The 23,836-nt window shown below is 40.3% G+C and overlaps 1 protein-coding gene across 1 annotated transcript in view; it reads left to right on the top strand.

Annotated features, from left to right (window-relative positions):
* Positions 1-23,836, top strand: part of LOC128692037 (E3 ubiquitin-protein ligase mib1-like) — a gene marked incomplete at its 3' end in the record, with an annotated part of 93,318 nt that overhangs the window by 60,767 nt on the left and 8,715 nt on the right. Inside the window, 1 exon segment of the mRNA XM_070085190.1 lies at positions 8,640-8,814. Coding sequence (XP_069941291.1) covers positions 8,640-8,814 — 175 coding nt within the window.

Consider the following 23,836-nt stretch of genomic DNA (forward strand, 5'->3'; position numbering starts at 1 on the left):
TTCTCCATATACTCTTCCCTCCTTGCATCACTTCTACTTTGTAAAAACTTCTCGTATGCTAACTTTTTCTCCCTTACTACTCTCTTTTTAAATTCAGTAATATATACAGGAGAAGGGGATACTATCCCCTTGCTCCCGGCATTTTAGTTGCCTCTTAAGTCATGCATGGCTTAAGAGGCCATGTGTGAGGAAATAAACAAGGACAAGAACTAGCAAGAAAATAGAAGAAAACCCAGAGGAGTGTGTATATATATGCATGTACATGTATGTGTAGTGTGACCTAAGTGTAAGTACAAGTAGCAAGATGTACCTGAAACCTTGCATGTGTATGAGACAGAAAAAAATGACACCAGCAACCCTGCCATCGTGTAAAACAATTACAGGCTTCCGTTTTACACTCACTTGGGAGGGCGGTAGTACCTCCCGGGCGGTTGCTGTCTACCAACCTACTACCTAGATGCAGTAAACTTCTTTCTTTCTTTCAACACACCGTCCGTATCCCACCAAGGCAGGGTTACCCAAAAAGAAAGACGAAAGTTTCTCTCTTAAATTTAGTAATTTATATGGGAGAAGGGGTTACTGACCCCTTGCTCCCGGCATTTTAGTCGCCTCTTACAACACGCATGGCTTACGGAGGAAGAATTCTGTTCCACTTCCCCATGGACATAAGAGGAAATAAAAAAGAAGAAGAACTAGAAAGAAAATAGAAGAATACCCAGAGGGGTGTGTATATACAGGTCTCCCTCAACATTCATGTTTTCAACTTTCACGGGCTTCACACATTCGCGAATTCCCAACCGCCAAATTCCCAGCCACCAAATTCCCAGCCGCCAAATCATATTTAAGTTTCCCGCCACCTGCGAGTCCCTACTACCCTCCCTCCAACCCCCGCAACTGGCAGCCAGCCCTCCCACCACTCAGTGTGGTGAGTGTTTTGTTTGTTCATTATTTGCTATTAAACTACAGAATAAATAATGTAAACCCATTCATGACTGCATATTGGAATGGCTATTCTGACAGGTATTAGATGGTGACATCATGTGTTTACTCTTGAACACTGCAAAGAATTAAACATTTCTGCTACAGCTAATAATAACAATAGTAATAATAATAATAATAATAATAAATATGATATAATTGAAGAAGGAAATTGTACAAAAATATGAGGGAGTGGTTGACACATCGTCAGTGTGACTTTGTTTATGCTGGAGTGAACATTAGTCTCCCTGCTCTTCCAAACATTTCACAATAATTCATTGTGTTTGGTGCTTGTAGATTGAGTGTGACTGGAGTGGTAGAGGCAGTGATTGAGGCAATGGTATTTAATAACATACATGTTAATAATAATACATGTTATTAATAATATGTACTATTATTATTTATAACATATATGTTATTAAATACCACTGCCTCAACCGCTGAGTTGTTGTGAAATGTTTGGAAGAGCAGGGAGACTAATGTTCACTCCAGCATAAACAAAGTCACACTGACGATGAGTCAACCACTCCCTCATATTTTTGTACAATTTCCTTCTTCAATTATATCATATTTATTATTATTATTATTATTATTATTATTATTATTATTATTATTATTATTATTATTATTATTATTATATTATTACTATTGTTATTATTAGCAATAGCAGAAATGTTCGATTCTTTGCTGTGTTCAAGAGTAAACACATGATGTCGCTGTCTAATACCTTTCCTAATAGCCATTCCAATATGCAGTCATGAATGGGTTTACATTATTTATTCTGTAGTTTAATAGCAAATAATGAACAAACAAAACACTCACCACACTGAGTGGTGGGAGGGCTGGCTGCCAGTTGCGGGGGTCGGAGGGAGGGTAGTAGGGACTCGCAGTGGTGGAGGCAGTGGTGGAGTCTGTGGTATTTAATAACATACATTATTAAAGCATAACATGTATATATTTAGTACAATTTACGACGTTTTCATGTATTTTATGATTATTCATGGTTCAACAAGTTAAGGAAGCAGTATTGTAATATATTTCCCTACAATAGAAATGTTAAAAGCAGGTGGGGATATAGTTTTGGAGTGGTTGGTGCAATTATTTAATAAATGTATGGAAGAGGGTAAGGTACCTAGGGATTGGCAGAGAGCATGCATAGTTCCTTTGTATAAAGGCAAAGGGGATAAAAGAGAGTGCAAAAATTATAGGGGGATAAGTCTGTTGAGTGTACCTGGTAAAGTGTATGGTAGAGTTATAATTGAAAGAATTAAGAGTAAGACGGAGAATAGGATAGCAGATGAACAAGGAGGCTTTAGGAAAGGTAGGGGGTGTGTGGACCAGGTGTTTACAGTGAAACATATAAGTGAACAGTATTTAGATAAGGCTAAAGAGGTCTTTGTGGCATTTATGGATTTGGAAAAGGCGTATGACAGGGTGGATAGGGGGGCAATGTGGCAGATGTTGCAAGTGTATGGTGTAGGAGGTAGGTTACTGAAAGCAGTGAAGAGTTTTTACGAGGATAGTGAGGCTCAAGTTAGAGTATGTAGGAAAGAGGGAAATTTTTTCCCAGTAAAAGTGGGCCTTAGACAAGGATGTGTGATGTCACCGTGGTTGTTTAATATATTTATAGATGGGGTTGTAAGAGAAGTAAATGCGAGGGTCTTGGCAAGAGGCGTGGAGTTAAAAGATAAAGAATCACACACAAAGTGGGAGTTGTCACAGCTGCTCTTTGCTGATGACACTGTGCTCTTGGGAGATTCTGAAGAGAAGTTGCAGAGATTGGTGGATGAATTTGGTAGGGTGTGCAAAAGAAGAAAATTAAAGGTGAATACAGGAAAGAGTAAGGTTATGAGGATAACAAAAAGATTAGGTGATGAAAGATTGAATATCAGATTGGAGGGAGAGAGTATGGAGGAGGTGAACGTATTCTGATATTTGGGAGTGGACGTGTCAGCGGATGGGTCTATGAAAGATGAGGTGAATCATAGAATTGATGAGGGAAAAAGAGTGAGTGGTGCACTTAGGAGTCTGTGGAGACAAAGAACTTTGTCCTTGGAGGCAAAGAGGGGAATGTATGAGAGTATAGTTTTACCAACGCTCTTATATGGGTGTGAAGCTTGGGTGATGAATGTTGCAGCGAGGAGAAGGCTGGAGGCAGTGGAGATGTCATGTCTGAGGGCAATGTGTGGTGTGAATATAATGCAGAGAATTCGTAGTTTGGAAGTTAGGAGGAGGTGCGGGATTACCAAAACTGTTGTCCAGAGGGCTGAGGAAGGGTTGTTGAGGTGGTTCGGACATGTAGAGAGAATGGAGCGAAACAGAATGACTTCAAGAGTGTATCAGTCTGTAGTGGAAGGAAGGCGGGGTAGGGGTCGGCCTAGGAAAGGTTGGAGGGAGGGGGTAAAGGAGGTTTTGTGTGCGAGGGGCTTGGACTTCCAGCAGGCATGCATGAGCGTGTTTGATAGGAGTGAATGGAGACAAATGGTTTTTAATACTTGACGTGCTGTTGGAGTGTGAGCAAAGTAACATTTATGAAGGGATTCAGGGAAACCGGCAGGCCGGACTTGAGTCCTGGAGATGGGAAGTACAGTGCCTGCACTCTGAAGGAGGGGTGTTAATGTTGCAGTTTAAAAACTGTAGTGTAAAGCACCCTTCTGGCAAGACAGTGATGGAGTGAATGATGGTGAAAGTTTTTCTTTTTCGGGCCACCCTGCCTTGGTGGGAATCGGCCAGTGTGATAATAAAAAAAAATAATATTGGGGCACCAAACATTCACGGTTTTTCAACATTCGCGAGGCTCTTGATCCCCTAACCTTCGCGAATGTTGAGGGAGACCTGTATATGCTTGTACATGTATGTGTAATGTGACCTAAGTGCAAGTAGAAGTAGCAAGACATACCACCAGCAATCCTACCATCATGTAAAACAATTACAGGTTTTCGTTGTACACTCACTTGGTAGGACGGTAGTACCTCCCTGGGCAGTTGCTGTTTACCAACCTTCTACCTAGGATGCAGTAAACTTATTCCCCTATAATTTTTACATTCTCTTTTGTCCCCTTTCCCTTTATATAAAGGAACTGTACATGCTCTCAGCCAATCCCTAGGTACCTTCCCCTCTTTCATACATTTATTAAACAAAAATACCAACCACTCCAACACTATATTCCCCCCAGCTTTTAACATTTCTGTCATGATCCCATCAGTTCCAGCTGCTTTACCCCCTTTCATTGTATGTAATGCCTCATGCACCTCCCCCACACTCACATCCTGCTCTTCTTCACTCCTAAAAAATGTTATACCTCTCTGGCCAGTGCATGAAATTACTGCCTCGATTTCTTCATTAACACTTAAACGTTTCTCAAAATATTCCCGCCATCTACCCAATACCTCCAGCTCCCCATCTACTAACTCCCCTACTCTGTTTTTAACTGACAAATCCATTCATTCCCTAGGCCTTCTTAACTTGTTTATCTACAAAGTTTTTTCTTATTTTCAGCAAAATTTCTTGACAGTGCCTTTCCCACTCTATCATCTGCTCTCCTTTTTCACTCTGTCACCACTCTCTTCACCTTTCTTTTACTCTCCATATACTCTGCTCTTCTTATAACATTTCTGCTTTGTGAAAATCTCTCATAAGCTACCTTTTTCTCTTTTATCACACCTTTTACTTCATCATTTCACCAGTCACTCCTCTTTCCTCCTGTACCCACCCTCCCATAGCCACAAACTTCTGCCCTACATTCTAATACTGCATGTTTAAAACTATTCCAACCTTCTTCAACTCCCCACCTACTACTCATACTTGCACTATCCCACCTTTCTGCCAATAGTTGCTTGTATCTTACCCTAACTTCCTCCTCCCTTAGTTTATACACTTTCACCTCTCTCTTACTTGTTGTTGTCATTTTCCTTTTGTCACATATACCTCTTACTCTAACTGTAGCTACAACTAAATAATGATCCAATATATCAGTTGCCCCTCTATAAACATGTACATCCTGAAGCCTACCTATCAGCCTTTTATCCACCAATACGTAATCTAACAAACTACTTTCATGACATGCTATATCATACCTTGTATACTTATCCTCCATTTCATAAGATATGTATTACTTATTACCAAACCTCTTTCTACACATAGCTCAATTAAAGGCTCCCCATTTTCATTTACCCCTGGCACCCCAAATTTACCTACTACTCCCTCCACAACATTTGTACCCGCTTTAGCATTGAAATCCTCAACCACAAGTACTCTAACACTTGGTTCAAAACTCCCCATGCACTTGCTCAACATTTCCCAAAATCTCTTTCTCACCTCTACACTTCTCTCTTCTCCAGGTGCATAAACGTGTCCAGTAACCCACTTTTCACATCCAACCCTTATTTTACTCCACATAATCCTTGAATTAATTCATTTATATTCCCTCTTTTCCTGACATAACATATCCTTCAACATTATTGCTACTCCTTCTTTAGCTGTAACTCTATTTGAAACCCCTGACCTAATCCCATTTATGTCTCCCCACTGAAACTCTCCCACCCCCTTCAGTTTTGTTTCACTTAAAGCCAGGACATCCAGCTTCTTCTCATTAATAACATCCACAATCATCTCTTTCTTATCATTCACACAACATCCAAGCATATTCGAACATCCCACTCTGATCTTTTTCTTCTTTTTCTTTTTAGTAGGCTGTATGGGAAAAGGGGTTACTGGCCCATTGTTCCCGGCATTTTATTTGACTTTTGCAACACACATGGCTTATGGAGGAAAAATTCTTATTCCACTTCCCCATGGATATAAAAGGAAAAGCAATAAGAACAAGAACTATTAAGATTAAATCAAAGAAAACTCAGATGAGCATGTATACATTAACATGTACATGAATGTAAAGTAAAAGGACACAAGTGCAACTAATGTGACATTTTATTGTGGCAACGTTTCGCTCTCCAGGAGCTTTATCAAGCCATTACAAACAATACATGGGCACAGAGGGTATATAAAGGCTCAGAGTGAGGTGCAATACTAGTGAGGTACCATTTCGATGTTCACTAGTGGTAGTAGTAGTAGTAGTAGTAGTAGTAGTGACAAAAATAATACAATATGGTAGAGCAATTAATTCGTACATGAGTAAAAGGATATAAAAGTTATTACTTGGGTAACATAAAAATAGGTTGGACAAATATAGACTGGAAAGAGGCAGGTTGTTTCAGTGTTCACTCTCTGTAATGTGCTTTGTGTAGTATAACAGGAGAGACTATGTGATGGCAGGGTTTACTGTTTTCAGGAGGATTCTTGCTAAGACTTCGGAGATGGTGAAGTTGCCGTTGTTTTGTTTAATTGTATTCGAAACAGCGATCAGTGCTGATTCGAGGCACTTGCGTCTGCGGAAATTAGTTTCTTTGATCACTAATTGGGCGTCTCTGAATTTCATGAGATGATTGGTGGAATTTCGGTGTTGTACACAGGCGTTGTTCAAGTTATCGTTCCTACATGCGTAAATGTGTTCATTGAGGCGGGTGTTGAGTTTTCTTGCTGTTTCACCTACTTAGATCTTGTCACAGCCTCCACAGGGTATAGTGTAAACTCCTGCATTGACTGGTTCGTGGTGCTTGGGTTTTGTCCTGGTTAGATCCTTGATTGAAGTGCTAGAAGCGATGGCGACTCTGGTGTTAGCTTGTGAAAGTACTTTTGAGACGTTTAGTGCAACCTGGCTGTTGGGAAGAATTATAACTTTGTTGGGAGCGGTGTTGATGCGTGGAGAATTAATGATCTGAAGAGCTCTTTTCTTGCAGTCTTTGATGAAAAAAGGAGGAAATTGTAACTCAGTGAATGTTTGGTGAATGTATGTACATTCTCTCTCCATAGAGTATGGAGGAGGTGAACGTATTCAGATATTTGGGAGTGGACGTGTCAGCGGATGGGTCTATGAAAGATGAGGTGAATCATAGAATTGATGAGGGAAAAAGAGTGAGTGGTGCACTTAGGAGTCTGTGGAGACAAAGAACTTTGTCCTTGGAGGCAAAGAGGGGAATGTATGAGAGTATAGTTTTACCAACGCTCTTATATGGGTGTGAAGCGTGGGTGATGAATGTTGCAGCGAGGAGAAGGCTGGAGGCAGTGGAGATGTCATGTCTGAGGGCAATGTGTGGTGTGAATATAAGGCAGAGAATTCGTAGTTTGGAAGTTAGGAGGAGGTGTGGGATTACCAAAACTGTTGTCCACAGGGCTGAGGAAGGGTTGTTGAGGTGGTTCGGACATGTAGAGAGAATGGAGCGAAACAGAATGACTTCAAGAGTGTATCAGTCTGTAGTGGAAGGAAGGCGGGGTAGGGGTCGGCCTAGGAAGGGTTGGAGGGAGGGGGTAAAGGAGGTTTTGTGTGTGAGGGGCTTGGACTTCCAGCAGGCATGCGTGAGCGTGTTTGATAGGAGTGAATGGAGACAAATGGTTTTTAATACTTGACGTGCTGTTGGAGTGTGAGCAAAGTAACATTTATGAAGGGATTCAGGGAAACCGGCAGGCCGGACTTGAGTCCTGGAGATGGGAAGTACAGTGCCTGCACTCTGAAGGAGGGGTGTTAATGTTGCAGTTTAAAAACTGTAGTGTAAAGCACCCTTCTGGCAAGACAGTGATGGAGTGAATGATGGTGAAAGTTTTTCTTTTTCGGGCCACCCTGCCTTGGTGGGAATCGGCCGGTGTGATAATAAAAAAATAAAATAATGTACATTCCTCGTCAAGAAACTCAGGACTACAAATTCGGTATGCTCTTAGGAAAAACTTGATGATGATGCCTCTTTTGGTCTTGGTATCTTGACTGGAATAGAAGTGTGTGAGATCATTTTTATTGGTGGGTTTCCGATAAACTTGAAATCTTAGGTTGAACAACGCCTGTGTACAACACCGAAATTCCACCAATCATCTCATGAAATTCAGAGACGCCCAATTAGTGATCAAAGAAACTAATTTCCGCAGACGCAAGTGCCTCGAATCAGCATTGATCGCTGTTTCGAATACAATTAAACAAAACAACGGCAGCTTCACCATCTCCGAAGTCTTAGCAAGAATCCTCCTGAAAACAGTAAACCCTGCCATCACATAGTCTCTCCTGTTATACTACACAAAGCACATTACAGAGAGTGAACACTGAAACAACCTGCCTCTTTCCAGTCTATATTTGTCCAACCTATTTTTACGTTACCCAAGTAATAGCTTTTATATCCTTTTACTCATGTACGAATTAATTGCTCTACTATATTGTATTATTTTTGTCACTACTTCTACTACTACTACTACTACTACCACTAGTGAACATCGAAATGGTACCTCACTAGTATTGCACCTCACTCTGAGCCTTTATATATCCTCTGTGTCCATGTATTGTTTGTAATGGCTTGATAAAGCTCCTGGAGAGCGAAACGTTGCCACAATAAAATGTCACATTAGTTGCACTTGTGTCCTTTTACTTTACATATTGTCGGTAATTCTACCAACTTTATTACAATGTACATGAATGTGTAGTGTGACCTAAGTTAGTAGAAGTAGCAAGACTTACCTGAAATCTTGTATGTTTATGAGACAGAAAAAAAGAATATTCTCTCTTATTATTTTCAAATGGCACTGATTTTGTTTAAATATCACTGCAATTTTCTTATCTCAACAAGGTGGACCTTCAATCCAGCTGTTTTGACAAAAGTTGGTGGTGGGGTCGTGGTTAGCAATGACACTAGCACTAGTCAACAATTTAGTGTTGGTGACCTTGTGCAAATATGTGCTGACTTGGAGAGGATCAAGATCCTTCAACGTGGTCATGGAGAGTGGGCTGAGGCAATGGTACCTGTAAGTATACCTCTGTAGTTGTAAATATTCACCTAAGGAGATGTAGCATACGAGTCATTAATGAATATAAATCTCACTTTTTTAAAGCCAGGCATCGGAGTTTAAATTATCTCATCACTCATCTCCCACCAATGTAGGGTGACCCAAAAAGAGGAAATGATAACCATCATTCATTCAGGTATCACAAGTCAGATGACCCAGACATCAACATCCCCACCCCTCCTTCAGAGTGCAAGTGCTGTACTTCCCACCTCTTAAACTCATGTTCATCTAACTGACCATACCATAGGTGGGGTTTGAACCTGCGGTCAGAGAGTCTCAAAGCTCCAGACTGGCACGTTAGCCACTGGGCCAGCTAGCCACAATAGCGTCTCTGACTGCGGGTTCAAACCTCACCCGTGGTATGGTCTGTTTGCGATCAGGTCATTACGATTTCATCTAACTGGTTTTCCCTGAATCCCTTGATAAATAATACCTTGCTCACACCCCCAGCAACACACCAAACCCTATAAACTGTTACGATCTAACATGCTTGCACACACTGTTGGATGTTCAAGCTTTTACCACTTAAAACTTCTTTCACCCGTCCTTCCAACCTTTTCTGGGAAGACTCCTATACCACCTTCCGTCCACTCCAGATTTATGTACACTGTTTGCCATTCTGTTATGTTCCATCCTTTCTAAATGGTCTAACCTCCTATGCAACCTCTCCACCCACATGAATTATACATTTTGTAACCCCACACTGCCTGCAAGTTTCTGTGCTCCTAATTTTCTCCATAATATTTATACCACACATTGCTCTCAAACATGACATCTCTACTGTCCTCATCACTACATTGTTTATAAACCATGCCTCAAACCCATATAAAGGTGTTGGTGCTACTACACTTACTACATTCCCATTTTTTACCTCCATATATAAATTTGTCCTAGGTAGTAGGTTGGTAGACAGCAACTGCCCAGGGAGGTACTGCCCTCCTGCCAAGTGAATGTGAAATGGAAGTCTGTAATTGTTTTACATGAGGGTAGGATTGTTGGTGTCCTATTTCTGTTTCATAAACATGCAATATTTCAGGTATGTCTTGCTATTTCTACTTACACTTAGGTCACACTTTCTTCTTTCAACGCACTGGCCGTATCCCATTGAGGCGGGGTGGCTCAAAAGGAAAAGAAAAGTTTTTCGTTTTATATTTAGTAATAGGTAGTAGGTTGGTAGACAGCAACCACCCAGGGAAGTACTACCATCCTGCCAGATAACTGTGAAACAAAAACCTGTAACTGTTTTCCATGATGGTAGGATTGCTGGTTTCTTTTTCTGTCTCATAAACACTCTAGATAACAGGGATATCTTGCTACTCCTACTTACACTTTGGTCACACTTCACAGACACGCACATGCATATATATATACATACATCTAGGTTTTTCTCCTTTTTCTAAATAGCTCTTGTTCTTCTTTATTTCTTCTATTGTCCTTGGGGAAGTGGAAAAGAATCTTTCCTCCGTAAGCCATGCGTGTCGTATGAGGCGACTAAAATGCCGGGAGCAATGGGCTAGTAACCCCTTCTCCTGTAGACATTTACTAAAAAAGAGAAGAAGAAAAACTTTATAAAACTGGGATGCTTAAATGTGCGTGGATGTAGTGCGGATGGCAAGAAACAGATGATTGCTGATGTTATGAATGAAAAGAAGTTGGATGTCCTGGCCCTAAGCGAAACAAAGCTGAAGGGGGTAGGAGAGTTTCAGTGGGGGGAAATAAATGGGATAAAATCTGGAGTATCTGAGAGAGTTAGAGCAAAGGAAGGGGTAGCAGTAATGTTAAATGATCAGTTATGGAAGGAGAAAAGAGAATATGTATGTGTAAATTCAAGAATTATGTGGATTAAAGTAAAGGTTGGATGCGAGAAGTGGGTCATAATAAGCGTGTATGCACCTGGAGAAGAGAGGAATGCAGAGGAGAGAGAGAGATTTTGGGAGATGTTAAGTGAATGTATAGGAGCCTTTGAACCAAGTGAGAGAGTAATTGTGGCAGGGGACCTGAATGCTAAAGTAGGAGAAACTTTTAGAGAGGGTGTGGTAGGTAAGTTTGGGGTGCCAGGTGTAAATGATAATGGGAGCCCTTTGATTGAACTTTGTATAGAAAGGGGTTTAGTTATAGGTAATACATATTTTAAGAAAAAGAGGATAAATAAGTATACAAGATATGATGTAGGGCGAAATGACAGTAGTTTGTTGGATTATGTATTGGTAGATAAAAGACTGTTGAGTAGACTTCAGGATGTACATGTTTATAGAGGGGCCACAGATATATCAGATCACTTTCTAGTTGTAGCTACACTGAGAGTAAAAGGTAGATGGGATACAAGGAGAATAGAAGCATCAGGGAAGAGAGAGGTGAAGGTTTATAAACTAAAAGAGGAGGCAGTTAGGGTAAGATATAAACAGCTATTGGAGGATAGATGGGCTAATGAGAGCATAGGCAATGGGGTCGAAGAGGTATGGGGTAGGTTTAAAAATGTAGTGTTAGAGTGTTCAGCAGAAGTTTGTGGTTACAGGAAAGTGGGTGTGGGAGGGAAGAGGAGCGATTGGTGGAATGATGATGTAAAGAGAGTAGTAAGGGAGAAAAAGTTAGCATATGAGAAGTTTTTTCAAAGTAGAAGTGATGCAAGGAGGGAAGAGTATATGGAGAAAAAGAGAGAGGTTAAGAGAGTGGTGAAGCAATGTAAAAAGAGAGCAAATGAGAGAGTGGGTGAGATGTTATCAACAAATTTTGTTGAAAATAAGAAAAAGTTTTGGAGTGAGATTAACAAGTTAAGAAAGCCTAGAGAACAAATGGATTTGTCAGTTAAAAATAGGAGAGGAGAGTTATTAAATGGAGAGTTAGAGGTATTGGGAAGATGGAGGGAATATTTTGAGGAATTGTTAAATGTTGATGAAGATAGGGAAGCTGTGATTTCGTGTATAGGGCAAGGAGGAATAACATCTTGTAGGAGTGAGGAAGAGCCAGTTGTGAGTGTGGGGGAAGTTCGTGAGGCAGTAGGTAAAATGAAAGGGGGTAAGGAAGCTGGGATTGATGGGATAAAGATAGAAATGTTAAAAGCAGGTGGGGATATAGTTTTGGAGTGGTTGGTGCAATTATTTAATAAATGTATGGAAGAGGGTAAGGTACCTAGGGATTGGCAAAGAGCATGCATAGTTCCTTTGTATAAAGGCAAAGGGGATAAAAGAGAGTGCAAAAATTATAGGGGGATAAGTCTGTTGAGTATACCTGGTAAAGTGTATGGTAGAGTTATAATTGAAAGAATTAAGAGTAAGACGGAAAATAGGATAGCAGATGAACAAGGAGGTTTTAGGAAAGGTAGGGGGTGTGTGGACCAGGTGTTTACAGTGAAACATATAAGTGAACAGTATTTAGATAAGGCTAAAGAGGTCTTTGTGGCATTTATGGATTTGGAAAAGGCGTATGACAGGGTGGATAGGGGGGCAATGTGGCAGATGTTGCAAGTGTATGGTGTAGGAGGTAGGTTACTGAAAGCAGTGAAGAGTTTTTACGAGGATAGTGAGGCTCAAGTTAGAGTATGTAGGAAAGAGTGAAATTTTTTCCCAGTAAAAATAGGCCTTAGACAAGGATGTGTGATGTCACCGTGGTTGTTTAATATATTTATAGATGGGGTTGTAAGAGAAGTAAATGCGAGGGTCTTGGCAAGAGGCGTGGAGTTAAAAGATAAAGAATCACACACAAAGTGAGAGTTGTCACAGCTGCTCTTTGCTGATGACACTGTGCTCTTGGGAGATTCTGAAGAGAAGTTGCAGAGATTGGTGGATGAATTTGGTAGGGTGTGCAAAAGAAGAAAATTAAAGGTGAATACAGGAATGAGTAAGGTTATGAGGATAACAAAAAGATTAGGTGATGAAAGATTGAATATCAGATTGGAGGGAGAGAGTATGGAGGAGGTGAACGTATTCAGATATTTGGGAGTGGACGTGTCAGCAGATGGGTCTATGAAAGATGAGGTGAATCATAGAATTGATGAGGGAAAAAGAGTGAGTGGTGCACTTAGGAGTCTGTGGAGACAAAGAACTTTGTCCTTGGAGGCAAAGAGGGGAATGTATGAGAGTATAGTTTTACCAATGCTCTTATATGGGTGTGAAGCATGGGTGATGAATGTTGCAGCGAGGAGAAGGCTGGAGGCAGTGGAGATGTCATGTCTGAGGGCAATGTGTGGTGTGAATATAATGCAGAGAATTCGTAGTTTGGAAGTTAGGAGGAGGTGCGGGATTACCAAAACTGTTGTCCACAGGGCTGAGGAAGGGTTGTTGAGGTGGTTCGGACATGTAGAGAGAATGGAGCGAAACAGAATGACTTCAAGAGTGTATCAGTCTGTAGTGGAAGGAAGGCAGGGTAGGGGTCGGCCTAGGAAAGGTTGGAGGGAGGGGGTAAAGGAGGTTTTGTGTGCGAGGGGCTTGGACTTAAGCAGGCATGCGTGAGCGTGTTTGATAGGAGTGAATGGAGACAAATGGTTTTTAATACTTGACGTGCTGTTGGAGTGTGAGCAAAGTAACATTTATGAAGGGATTCAGGGAAACCGGCAGGCCGGACTTGAGTCCTGGAGATGGGAAGTACAGTGCCTGCACTCTGAAGGAGGGGTGTTAATGTTGCAGTTTAAAAACTGTAGTGTAAAGCACCCTTCTGGCAAGACAGTGATGGAGTGAATGATGGTGAAAGTTTTTCTTTTTCGGTCCACCCTGCCTTGGTGGGAATCGGCCAGTGTGATAATAAAAATTTAGTAATATATATACAGTAAAAGGGGTTACTAGCCCCTTGCTCCTGGCATTGTAGTAGCCTCTTACGACACGCATGGCTTTTGGAGGAAGAATTCTGTTCCACTTCCCAATGGAGATAAGTGGAAATAAACAAGAACTAGTAAGAAAAATGGAAGAAAACCCAGAAGGGTGTGTATGTATGTATGTATGTTGGTATAAACCTTGGTAATAAATACCGACAAGTTGGTTGATCAAGGTCCCAGGACCGAAACGTTTTCTAATAAATATGTTATAGTGTTTGCTTACGTGTCTTTCTAAACCATGTATGTATGTATATATGTATACAGTGGACCCCCGGTTAACGATATTTTTTCACTCCAGAAGTATGTTCAGGTGCCAGTACTGACCGAATTTGTTCTCATAAGAAATATTGTGAAGTAGATTAGTCCATTTCAGACCCCCAAACATACACATACAAACGCACTTACATAAATACTCTTACATAATTGGTCACATTCGGAGGTAATCGTTATGCGGGGGTCCACTGTATATGTATATATGTATATACGTATGTATATATGTATATATATACTGTGATCTTATTGCATATATATATATATATATATATATATATATATATATATATATATATATATATATATATATATATATATATATATATATATATATATATATGCAAAACAACCACTCTGAAAGAATAGAGAGATTCCAAGCACTTTCGTGACTACTCACATTATCAATGTGAGTAGTCACGAAAGTGCTTGGAATCTCTCTATTCTTTCAGAGTGGTTGTTTTGCATATTCTGAAATCACCTGTTTACTGTGATCTTATTGCATATATATATATATATATATATATATATATATATATATATATATATATATATATATATATATAAAGAGAAGAATGTGTAAATTCAAGGATTATGTGGATTAAAGTAAAGGTTGGATGCGAAAAGTGGGTCATAATAAGCGTGTATGCATCTGGAGAAGAGAGGAATGTAGAGGAGAGAGAGAGATTTTGGGAGATGTTAAGTGAATGTATAGGAACCTTTGAACCAAGTGAGAGAGTAATTGTGGTAGGGGACCTGAATGCTAAAGTAGGAGAAACTTTTAGAGAGGGTGTGGTAGGTAAGTTTGGGGTGCCAGGTGTAAATGATAATGGGAGCCCTTTGATTGAACTTTGTATACAAAGGGGTTTAGTTATAGGTAAACATATTTTAAGAAAAAGAGGATAAATAAGTATACAAGATATGATGTATGGCGAAATGACAGTAGTTTGTTGGATTATGTATTGGTAGATAAAACACTGTTGAGTAGACTTCAGGATGTACATGTTTATAGAGGGGCCACAGATATATCAGATCACTTTTTAGTAAGTAAGTAAGTAAGTAAGTAAGTTTATTCAGGTATACACAAATACAGTTACATAGAATTATCATACATAGCAGCATATGTGTAGAGAACCTAGGATAACCCAAAAAAGTCAGACAGAGTGACTTATTTCCAGAGTGACTTATTTAGTTGTAGCTACACTGAGAGTAAAAGGTAGATGGGTTACAAGGAGGATAGAAGCATCAGGGAAGAGAGAGGTGAAGGTTTATAAACTAAAAGAGGAGGCAGTTAGGGTAAGATATAAACAGCTATTGGAGGATAGATGGGCTAATGAGAGCATAGGAAATGGGGTCGAAGAGGTATGGGGTAGGTTTAAAAATGTAGTGTTAGAGTGTTCAGCAGAAGTTTGTGGTTACAGGAAAGTGGGTGTGGGAGGGAAGAGGAGCGATTGGTGGAATGATGATGTAAAGAGAGTAGTAAGGGAGAAAAAGTTAGCATATGAGAAGTTTTTACAAAGTAGAAGTGATGCAAGGAGGGAAGAGTATATGGAGAAAAAGAGAGAGGTTAAGAGAGTGGTGAAGCAATGTAAAAAGAGAGCAAATGAGAGAGTTGGTGAGATGTTATCAACAAATTTTGTTGAAAATAAGAAAAAGTTTTGGAGTGAGATTAACAAGTTAAGGAAGCCTAGAGAACAAATGGATTTGTCAGTTAAAAATAGGAGAGGAGAGTTATTAAATGGAGAGTTAGAGGTATTGGGAAGATGGAGGGAATATTTTGAGGAATTGTTAAATGTTGATGAAGATAGGGAAGCTGCGATTTCGTGTATAGGGCAAGGAGGAATAACATCTTGTAGGAGTGAGGAAGAGCCAGTTGTGAGTGTGGGGGAAGTTCATGAGGCAGTAGGTAAAATGAAAGGAGGTAAGGCAGCTGGGATTGATGGGATAAAGATAGAAATGTTAAAAGCAGGTGGGGATATAGTTTTGGAGTGGTTGGTGCTATTATTTAATAAATATATGGAAGAGGGTAAGGTACCTAGGGATTGGCAGAGAGCTTGCATAGTTCCTTTGTATAAAGGCAAAGGGGATAAAAGAGAGTGCAAAAATTATAGGGGGATAAGTCTGTTGAGTATTCCTGGTAAAGTGTATGGTAGAGTTTTTATTGAAAGAATTAAGAGTAAGACGGAAAATAGGATAGCAGATGAACAAGGAGACTTTAGGAAAGGTAGGGGGTGTGTGGACCAGGTGTTTACAGTGAAACATATAAGTGAACAGTATTTAGATAAGGCTAAAGAGGTTTTTGTGGCATTTATGGATTTGGAAAAGGCGTATGACATATATTTATAGATGGGGTTGTAAGAGAAGTAAACGTGAGGGTCTTGGCAAGAGGCGTAGAGTTAAAAGATAAAGAATCACACATTAAGTGGGAGTTGTCACAGTTGCTCTTTGCTGATGACACTGTTCTCTTGGGAGATTCTGAAGAGAAGTTGCAGAGGTTGGTGGATGAATTTGGTAGGGTATGTAAAAGAAGAAAATTAAAAGTGAATACAGAAAAGAGTAAGATTATGAGGATAACAAAAAGATTAGGTGATGAAAGATTGGATATCAGATTGGAGGGAGAGAGTATGGAGGAGGTGAATGTATTCAGATATTTGGGAGTGGACGTGTCAGCGGATGGGTCTATGAAAGATGAGGCGAATCATAGAATTGATGAGGGGAAAAGAGTGAACGGTGCACTTAGGAGTCTGTGGAGACAAAGAACTTTGTCCATGGAGGCAAAGAGGGGAATGTATGAGAGTATAGTTTTACCAACGCTATTAAATGGGTGTGAGGCATGGGTGATGAATGTTGCAGCGAGGAGAAGGCTGGAGGCAGTGGAGATGTCATGTCTGAGGTCATTGTGTGGTGTGAATATAATGCAGAGAATTCGTAGTTTGGAAATTAGGAGGAGGTGTGGGATTGCCAAAATTGTTGTCCAGAGGGCTGAGGAAGGGTTGTTGAGGTGGTTTGGACATGTAGAGAGAATGGAGCAAAACAGAATGACTTCAAGAGTGTATCAGTCTGTAGCGGAAGGAAGGCAGGGTAAGGGTCGGCCTAGGAAAGGTTGGAGGGAGGGGGTAAAGGAGGTTTTGTGTGCGAGGGGCTTGGACTTCCAGCGGGCATGCGTGAGCATGTTTGATAGGAGTGAATGGAGACAAATGGTTTTTAATACTTGAAGTGCTGTTGGAGTGTGAGCAAAGTAACATTTATGAAGGGATTCAGGGAAACCGGCAGACCGGACTTGAGTCCTGGAGATGGGAAGTACAGTGCCTGCACTCTGAAGGAGGGGTGTTAATATTGCAGTTTAAAAACTGTAGTGTGAAACACCTCTCTGGCAAGGCAGTAATGGAGTGAATGATGGTGAAAGTTTTTCTTTTTCGGTCCACCCTGCCTTGGTGGGAATCGACCAGTGTGTTAATAATAATTTTTTTTTTTTCAACAAACCGCCCGTATCCCACCAAGGCAGGGTGGCCCAAAAAGAAAAACTAAAGTTTCTCTTTTTAAATTTAGTAATTTATACAGGAGAAGGGGTTACTAGCCCCTTGCTCCCAGCATTTTAGTCGCTTCTTACAACATGCTTGGCTCATGGAGGAAGAATTCTGTTCCATTTCCCCATGGAGATAAGAGGAAATAAACAAGAACAAGAACTAGAAAGAATATAGAAAAAAACCCAAAGGGGTGTGTATATACATGCTTGTACATGTATATGTAGTGTGACCTAAGTGTAAGTAGAAGTAGCAAGACGTACCTGAAATCTTGCATGTTTATGAGACATAAAAAAGACACCAGCAGTCCTATTATGAGTTGGTGTTCAGCAACCCACTACAAGACAACAAGGTAGAAATGCAGAAATATTTTTCACTCCAGAAGAAGGCCGTGCAGACCAACTAATTGACATTAGTACAAAATCCCATAGTTTTCGAAAAAGAAATGGAACACATGCCCACTCACTAAGCACCTGGACCAGATTCATGGAATGCTATATTTATAGAGAAGTGCAAAGTACCACTAGCACGAGCCCTCAGTATTCTTTGGAGAAAGAGCTTAGATCTAGGTGAAATACCGGAGGCCTTAAAGAGTGCAGACATAGCTCCTTTGCATAAAGGATGTAGTAGAGCACTAGCTAAAAATTACAGACCAGTAGCCCTAACCTCTCGCATCATAAAAATCTTTGAAAGAGTGATGCGACGGCAGATTACAAATTTCATGGACCAGCACAACCAACATAACCCGAACCAGCATGGTTTTAGAGCAGGATGATCATGCCTGTCACAGCTGCTGAACCATTATGACAGAATTATGGAGGCATTGGAATCTGACCAAAACGCAGATGTGATTTACAGAGATTTTGCGAAGGCATTTGACAAATGCAGTCATGGAGTGATAGCGCACAAAATGAGGTCCATGGGCATTATGGGGAAGGTAGGCAGATGGATTTTCGGTTTCCTAACATACAGAACACAAAAAGTAGTGAATAGGGCAAGATCCAGCATCAGCGAGGTCAAAAGCTGAGTGCCCCAAGGCACTGTCCTGGCACCTCTGCTGTTTCTCATCCTCATAGCAGACATGGACAAAAACACCTGGCACACTTTTGCATCATCATTTGCAGATGACACTAAAATAAACATAAAAGTCAGTACGGTAGAGGACACTGAAAAAGTACAGGAAGACATAAACAGGGTTTTCCAGTGGGCAGTGAAGAACAACATGATGTTCAGTGGTGATAAGTTCCAGCGGCTTAAGTATGGAAAGAATGAAGAACTCAAAAGGAACACTATATACAAAACTCAAGAGGGTCACCAAATAGAACATAAGGAACACGTAAAAGACTTGGGAATAATTATGTCAGCAGACCTTTCTTTTAAAGACCATAACAAGACAAAGATCACAAGAGCCAGGAAGATGCCGGGGTGGGTATTGAGAAGTTTAAAAACAAGGGAAATAATGCCGATGGTGACACTCTTCAAATTGCTAGTGCTCCCTCACTTAGAATATTGCTCAGTGCTGACGGCCCCGTTCAGGGCAGGAGAAATATCTGAGCAGGAACAAGTACAGAGATCATTTACAGCTCACATTGAGGCTGTAAAGCACCTAAATTACTGGTAACGCCTGCAAGTCTTGAACATGTATTCATTGGAGAGGAGGAGAGAGAGAGACATGATAATATATACCAGGAAAATACTTGAGGGCCTGGTCCCAGTTCTGCACACTGCCATAACAACATACTGGAGTGAGAGATATGGGAGGAAGTGTAAAATAAACCCAGTGAGGAGCAGGGGTGCAGTGGGGACAATAAGGGAACACTGTTTCAACATCCGGGGTCCCAGACTATTCAACATGTTACCAGAAGATATCAGAAACATGGCTGGAACAAGTGTAGAAGCCTTCAAGAGGAAACTGGACAAGTATCTTCACCAGGTGCCAGATCAGCCAGGCTGTGATGGATATGTGGGGCAGCCGGCCTCCAGCAGCAACAGCCTGGTTGACCAGGCAAGCACCAGATGAGCCTGGCCCATAGCCGGGCTCAGAGAGTAGAGAAACTTTCGAAACTCTTCAAAGGTATATCAAAGGTAGGGTATGTCATGTAAAGCAATTACAGGCTTTTGTTGTACACTCACTTGGCAGGACGGTAGTACGTACCTCCCTGGGTGGTTGCTGTCTACCAATCTACTACCTAGGCCACATACACGTACAGTAGGGCCCCACTTTTTGGCGTTTTGCCTTACGGCGTTCCACTAATACGGCAATCTCAAATTATGACCAAAACTTTCTATGCAACAAGAGGTCTTTCAAGTATGGTGTGCACCACCCAGTTTTTTACATTCTCCTTAAGCACATCTATCTATTATGTAATAATCACTCTAGGGCACATTAAATGTCTAATTTTACATCAATATAGACATTTTCATTAATTCATCTGTGATATTTTCTTCAAAATTATATAAGAAACATGTTACATAGCATATAAACATGCTGTTTATATGTTATGGAGGGGTGGTTGCTAGGTGGAGGGAAAATATTACATCACTCCCCTTAATACATAACGCTTTTGTTTACAATTCTTGGCATGAATTATTCATTACTTCTCCCTTTGTTTATGATGGCATCTAAAGGTAGTTGTTAGAGACAATTAAACTCAGTGAACATGGTATGTTGATGGTAATAATATGGCTCTGGGCCACATTAACCCTTTCAGGGTCAGCAGGCCCTCTCCTAAACTTGTTCTCAGGGTTGGAAATTTTTCGAAAAAAAAAAATTTATTTTTCTTATGAAATGATAGAGAATCTTTTCCCGATCATAATGACACCAAAAAGTAGGAAATTGATGGAAAACTTATGGAATTATGCTCTAGCGAAGTTAGCGGTCTCAGCGATGTTTACGCATCGGGGATTTCGCCCAATTTGAGCCCTATTTTCGGCCAATTCCAATGTACCAGTCAACAAAAATCATAACTATTTCACTAGAACTCCATTTTTTCTATCTAATGAGTACAAGAAACCACCCATTTACCAATTTCAACTATCCAATAAAATGGTCAGAAATTGGCAATTTTGCCATTTTCACACAAATTTCAAAAGATGCCAATTTCCAAATAAGGTCCAGAATAAACAAGACAGACATTCCTGGCACTAAAATAAAAAAATTTCTGTTCATTATTCATGCCCCCGGGCCTCTCTTACATTTCTTTTGCTTTCCACTTTGAATTTTTATTCTCACATAAAAATAGAAGATTTACTGTTATGCAGACTACTGCATTAGTGTAGAAATGATATAAATAATATCAGTATACTTGTGAAAGAATATTAGACCCATCAGTTGACGTGTATTAGACGCGTGGCATGATTTGTTTACTTTTGAACTTTGGCAAAAATCGAACATTTCTGCTATTTTTAGCTCAATTTCAAGATACTTTTCATTGTGAAACCAATGAAAATCATCTCAATTTCTGTAATATGTATTCCATTCTGTAAAATGAGACCAGGAAAACTAGGATACAACCATAAATAGCATACAAAAATACACTGCAAAATCGCTGTTTTAAAGCCAAAACACGGTCTGAGTTTTTTTTTCCTCATTATGCCCTGTGTGCTGCAGGATTTTTTTTATACTGTGCACACTGACCACATAGACCCATTCTTTCATATGTAGGCCTACCAGCTTTCTCTCGCTAGATTTGAAGGCACTAGAATTTGTGTGTACTAGTACGGCACCAACCCTGGCGTGCAAGCTGTACTAGTACGGCACCAACCCTGAAAGGGTTAAATATTGTGTAAGTATGTAGGTAGGTGTAGGTATGTAGCCCAGGTGGACTTTGCTTAATCTATCTAAATACACTTCACAGTAGAATAAATTAACATAAGTATGAGATGTGGTAGCCAGGCAACTTGTAGGACTTGTGGTAGTCAGGGAACTTGTGTTAGCCAGGCAACTTGTGGTAGCCAGCCAACTTGTAGGGCTTGTGGTAGCCAGGCAACTTGTAGAACTTGCGGTAGCCAGGTGACTTGCGATAGCCAGGCAACTTGTAGGATTTGTGGTAGCCAGGTGACTTGCAATAGCCAGGCAACTTGTGGTAGCCAGGTGACTTGCAATAGCCAGGCAACTTGTGGTAGCCAGGTGACTTGCAATAGCCAGGCAACTTGTGGTAGCCAGGCAACTTGTAGGACTCGTGGTAGCCAAGCAACTTGTAGATAACAAAAAAAGGCACAATTCCGTGACTGGAACGATACACAAATAACCCGCACATAGAAGAGAGGAGCTTACGACGTCGTTTCGGTCCGACTTGGACCATTTCGGTCCAAGTCGGACCGAAACGTCGTCGTAAGCTCCTCTCTTCTATATGCGGGTTATTTGTGCAACTTGTAGGACTAGTGGTAGCCAGGTGACTTGTGGTAGCCAGGCAACTTGTGGTAGCCAGGCAACTTGTGGTAGCCAGGCAACTTGTAGGACCTGTGGTAGCCAGGCAACTTGAAGGACTTGTGGTAGCCAGGCAACTTGTTGTCCAACATCAGAGAAAATGTCACTGTAATATTACTGAGGGTAACTAGAAAATCATTTGTTTGGTATGCCTTCACTCAGGGCGTCATTTCTTCTAAAAATGGTGTTACATGAGAATGGAAGTGTTTCTCTTTATTGATTCTATTGTATCAGTGTGGAGACAACTTGTACACAATGTAAAGTGATGAAAACCAGACGTGTTCATCTGGATTATTTACATTATGTGTGGGTGGGGTGGCGAGGTCTGACCTTCCTGGCTACCCATACTTCCCAAACCTGACTTACAAATAAAACTCACCTCTCACCCTACATTAACCCTTTCAGGGTTGAGAGGCCCTCTCCTAAACTCGTTCTCAGGGTTGAAAATTTTTCGGAAAAAAAAAAATTATTTTTTCTTATGAAATGATAAAGAATCTTTTCCCAATCATAATGACACCAAAAAGTATGAAATTTGATGGAAAACTTACGGAATTATGCTCTCGCGAAGTTAGCGGTCTCGACGATGTTTACGCATCAGCGATTTTGCCCACTTTGAGCCCTATTTTTGGATAATTTCATTGTACTAATCGACAAAAATCATATTTCGCTAGAATTCCATTTTTTTATCGAATGAGTACAAGAAACCACCCATTTACCGATTTCAACTATCCAATAAAGTGGTCAGAAATTGGCAATTTTGCCAATTTCACACAAATTTCAGAAGATGCCAATTTCCAAATAGAGTCCAGAATAAACAAGACAGACATTCCTGGCACTAAAATAACATTTTCTCTGTTCATTAGTCACATCCCCAGGCCCCTCTTACATCTCTTGCTTTCCACTTCGAATTTTTATTCTCACAAAAAGAAGAAGATTTACTGTTATGCAGACTACTGCATTAGTGTAGAAATGGTATAAATAATATCAGAGCACTAGTAAAAGAATATTAGACTCACCAGTTGACGTGTATTGGATGCTTGGCATGATTTGTTTACTTTTGAACTTTGGTAAAAATTGAACATTTCTGCTACTTTGAGCTCAATTTCAAGGTACTTTTCATTATGAAACCAATCAAAATCATCTCAATTTCTGTAATATGTCTTCCATTCTATAAAATAAGACCAGGAAAACTAAAATACAACCATAAATACCATACAAAAATACACTGCAAAGTCGCTGTTTTAAACCAAAAACACGGTCGCAGTTTTTTTCTCATATACTGTGTGCTGCAGGATTTTTTTTATACTGTGCACACTGACCACATAGACCTATTCTTTCATATGTAGGCCTACCAGCTTTCATTAGATTTGAAGGCGCTAGAATTTAGGCGTACTAGTACGTCAATAACCCTGGTGCTTAAGCCGTACTAGTACGTCAGAAACCCTGAAGAGGGTAATGAATCTACTGTATAATTATTTATCCCTCTGGGGATTTTTAATTAAATACTGTAGTATATTACGTGTGGGTGGGGTAGGGTGGCGTAAGGTGGGCTGACCTGGCTGGCTACCATACTTCCCGAGCCTGACTTCCTACAAATTAACTCCCCTCTCACCCTACATTAAGACTACAAATATTTTAAGGAAAGTAATGGGTGTACTGTGTGTGTAGTATTTCACTTTTTATTGTTTTTAATGCCTAGTTCTATTATTAACATAATGTATGTTAGTGTAAACTTGTTACCTAGCATTTATATGCATTTATAAGTGGAAAAAATGGCTTTCTGCTTTCTGACAATGTCTGCTTTCTGGCAGTAGCCTAGAACCTAACCTACCGTATAAGTGGGGCCCTACTGTACAAGCATATATACACACCCCTTTGGGTTTTCTTCTATTTTTCTTACTAGTTCTTGTTATTGTTTATTTCCTCTTATCTCCATGGGGAAGTGGAACA

The sequence above is a fragment of the Cherax quadricarinatus genome, chromosome 15 (assembly GCF_038502225.1).
Source record: "Cherax quadricarinatus isolate ZL_2023a chromosome 15, ASM3850222v1, whole genome shotgun sequence".
Classification (NCBI taxonomy): domain Eukaryota; kingdom Metazoa; phylum Arthropoda; class Malacostraca; order Decapoda; family Parastacidae; genus Cherax; species Cherax quadricarinatus.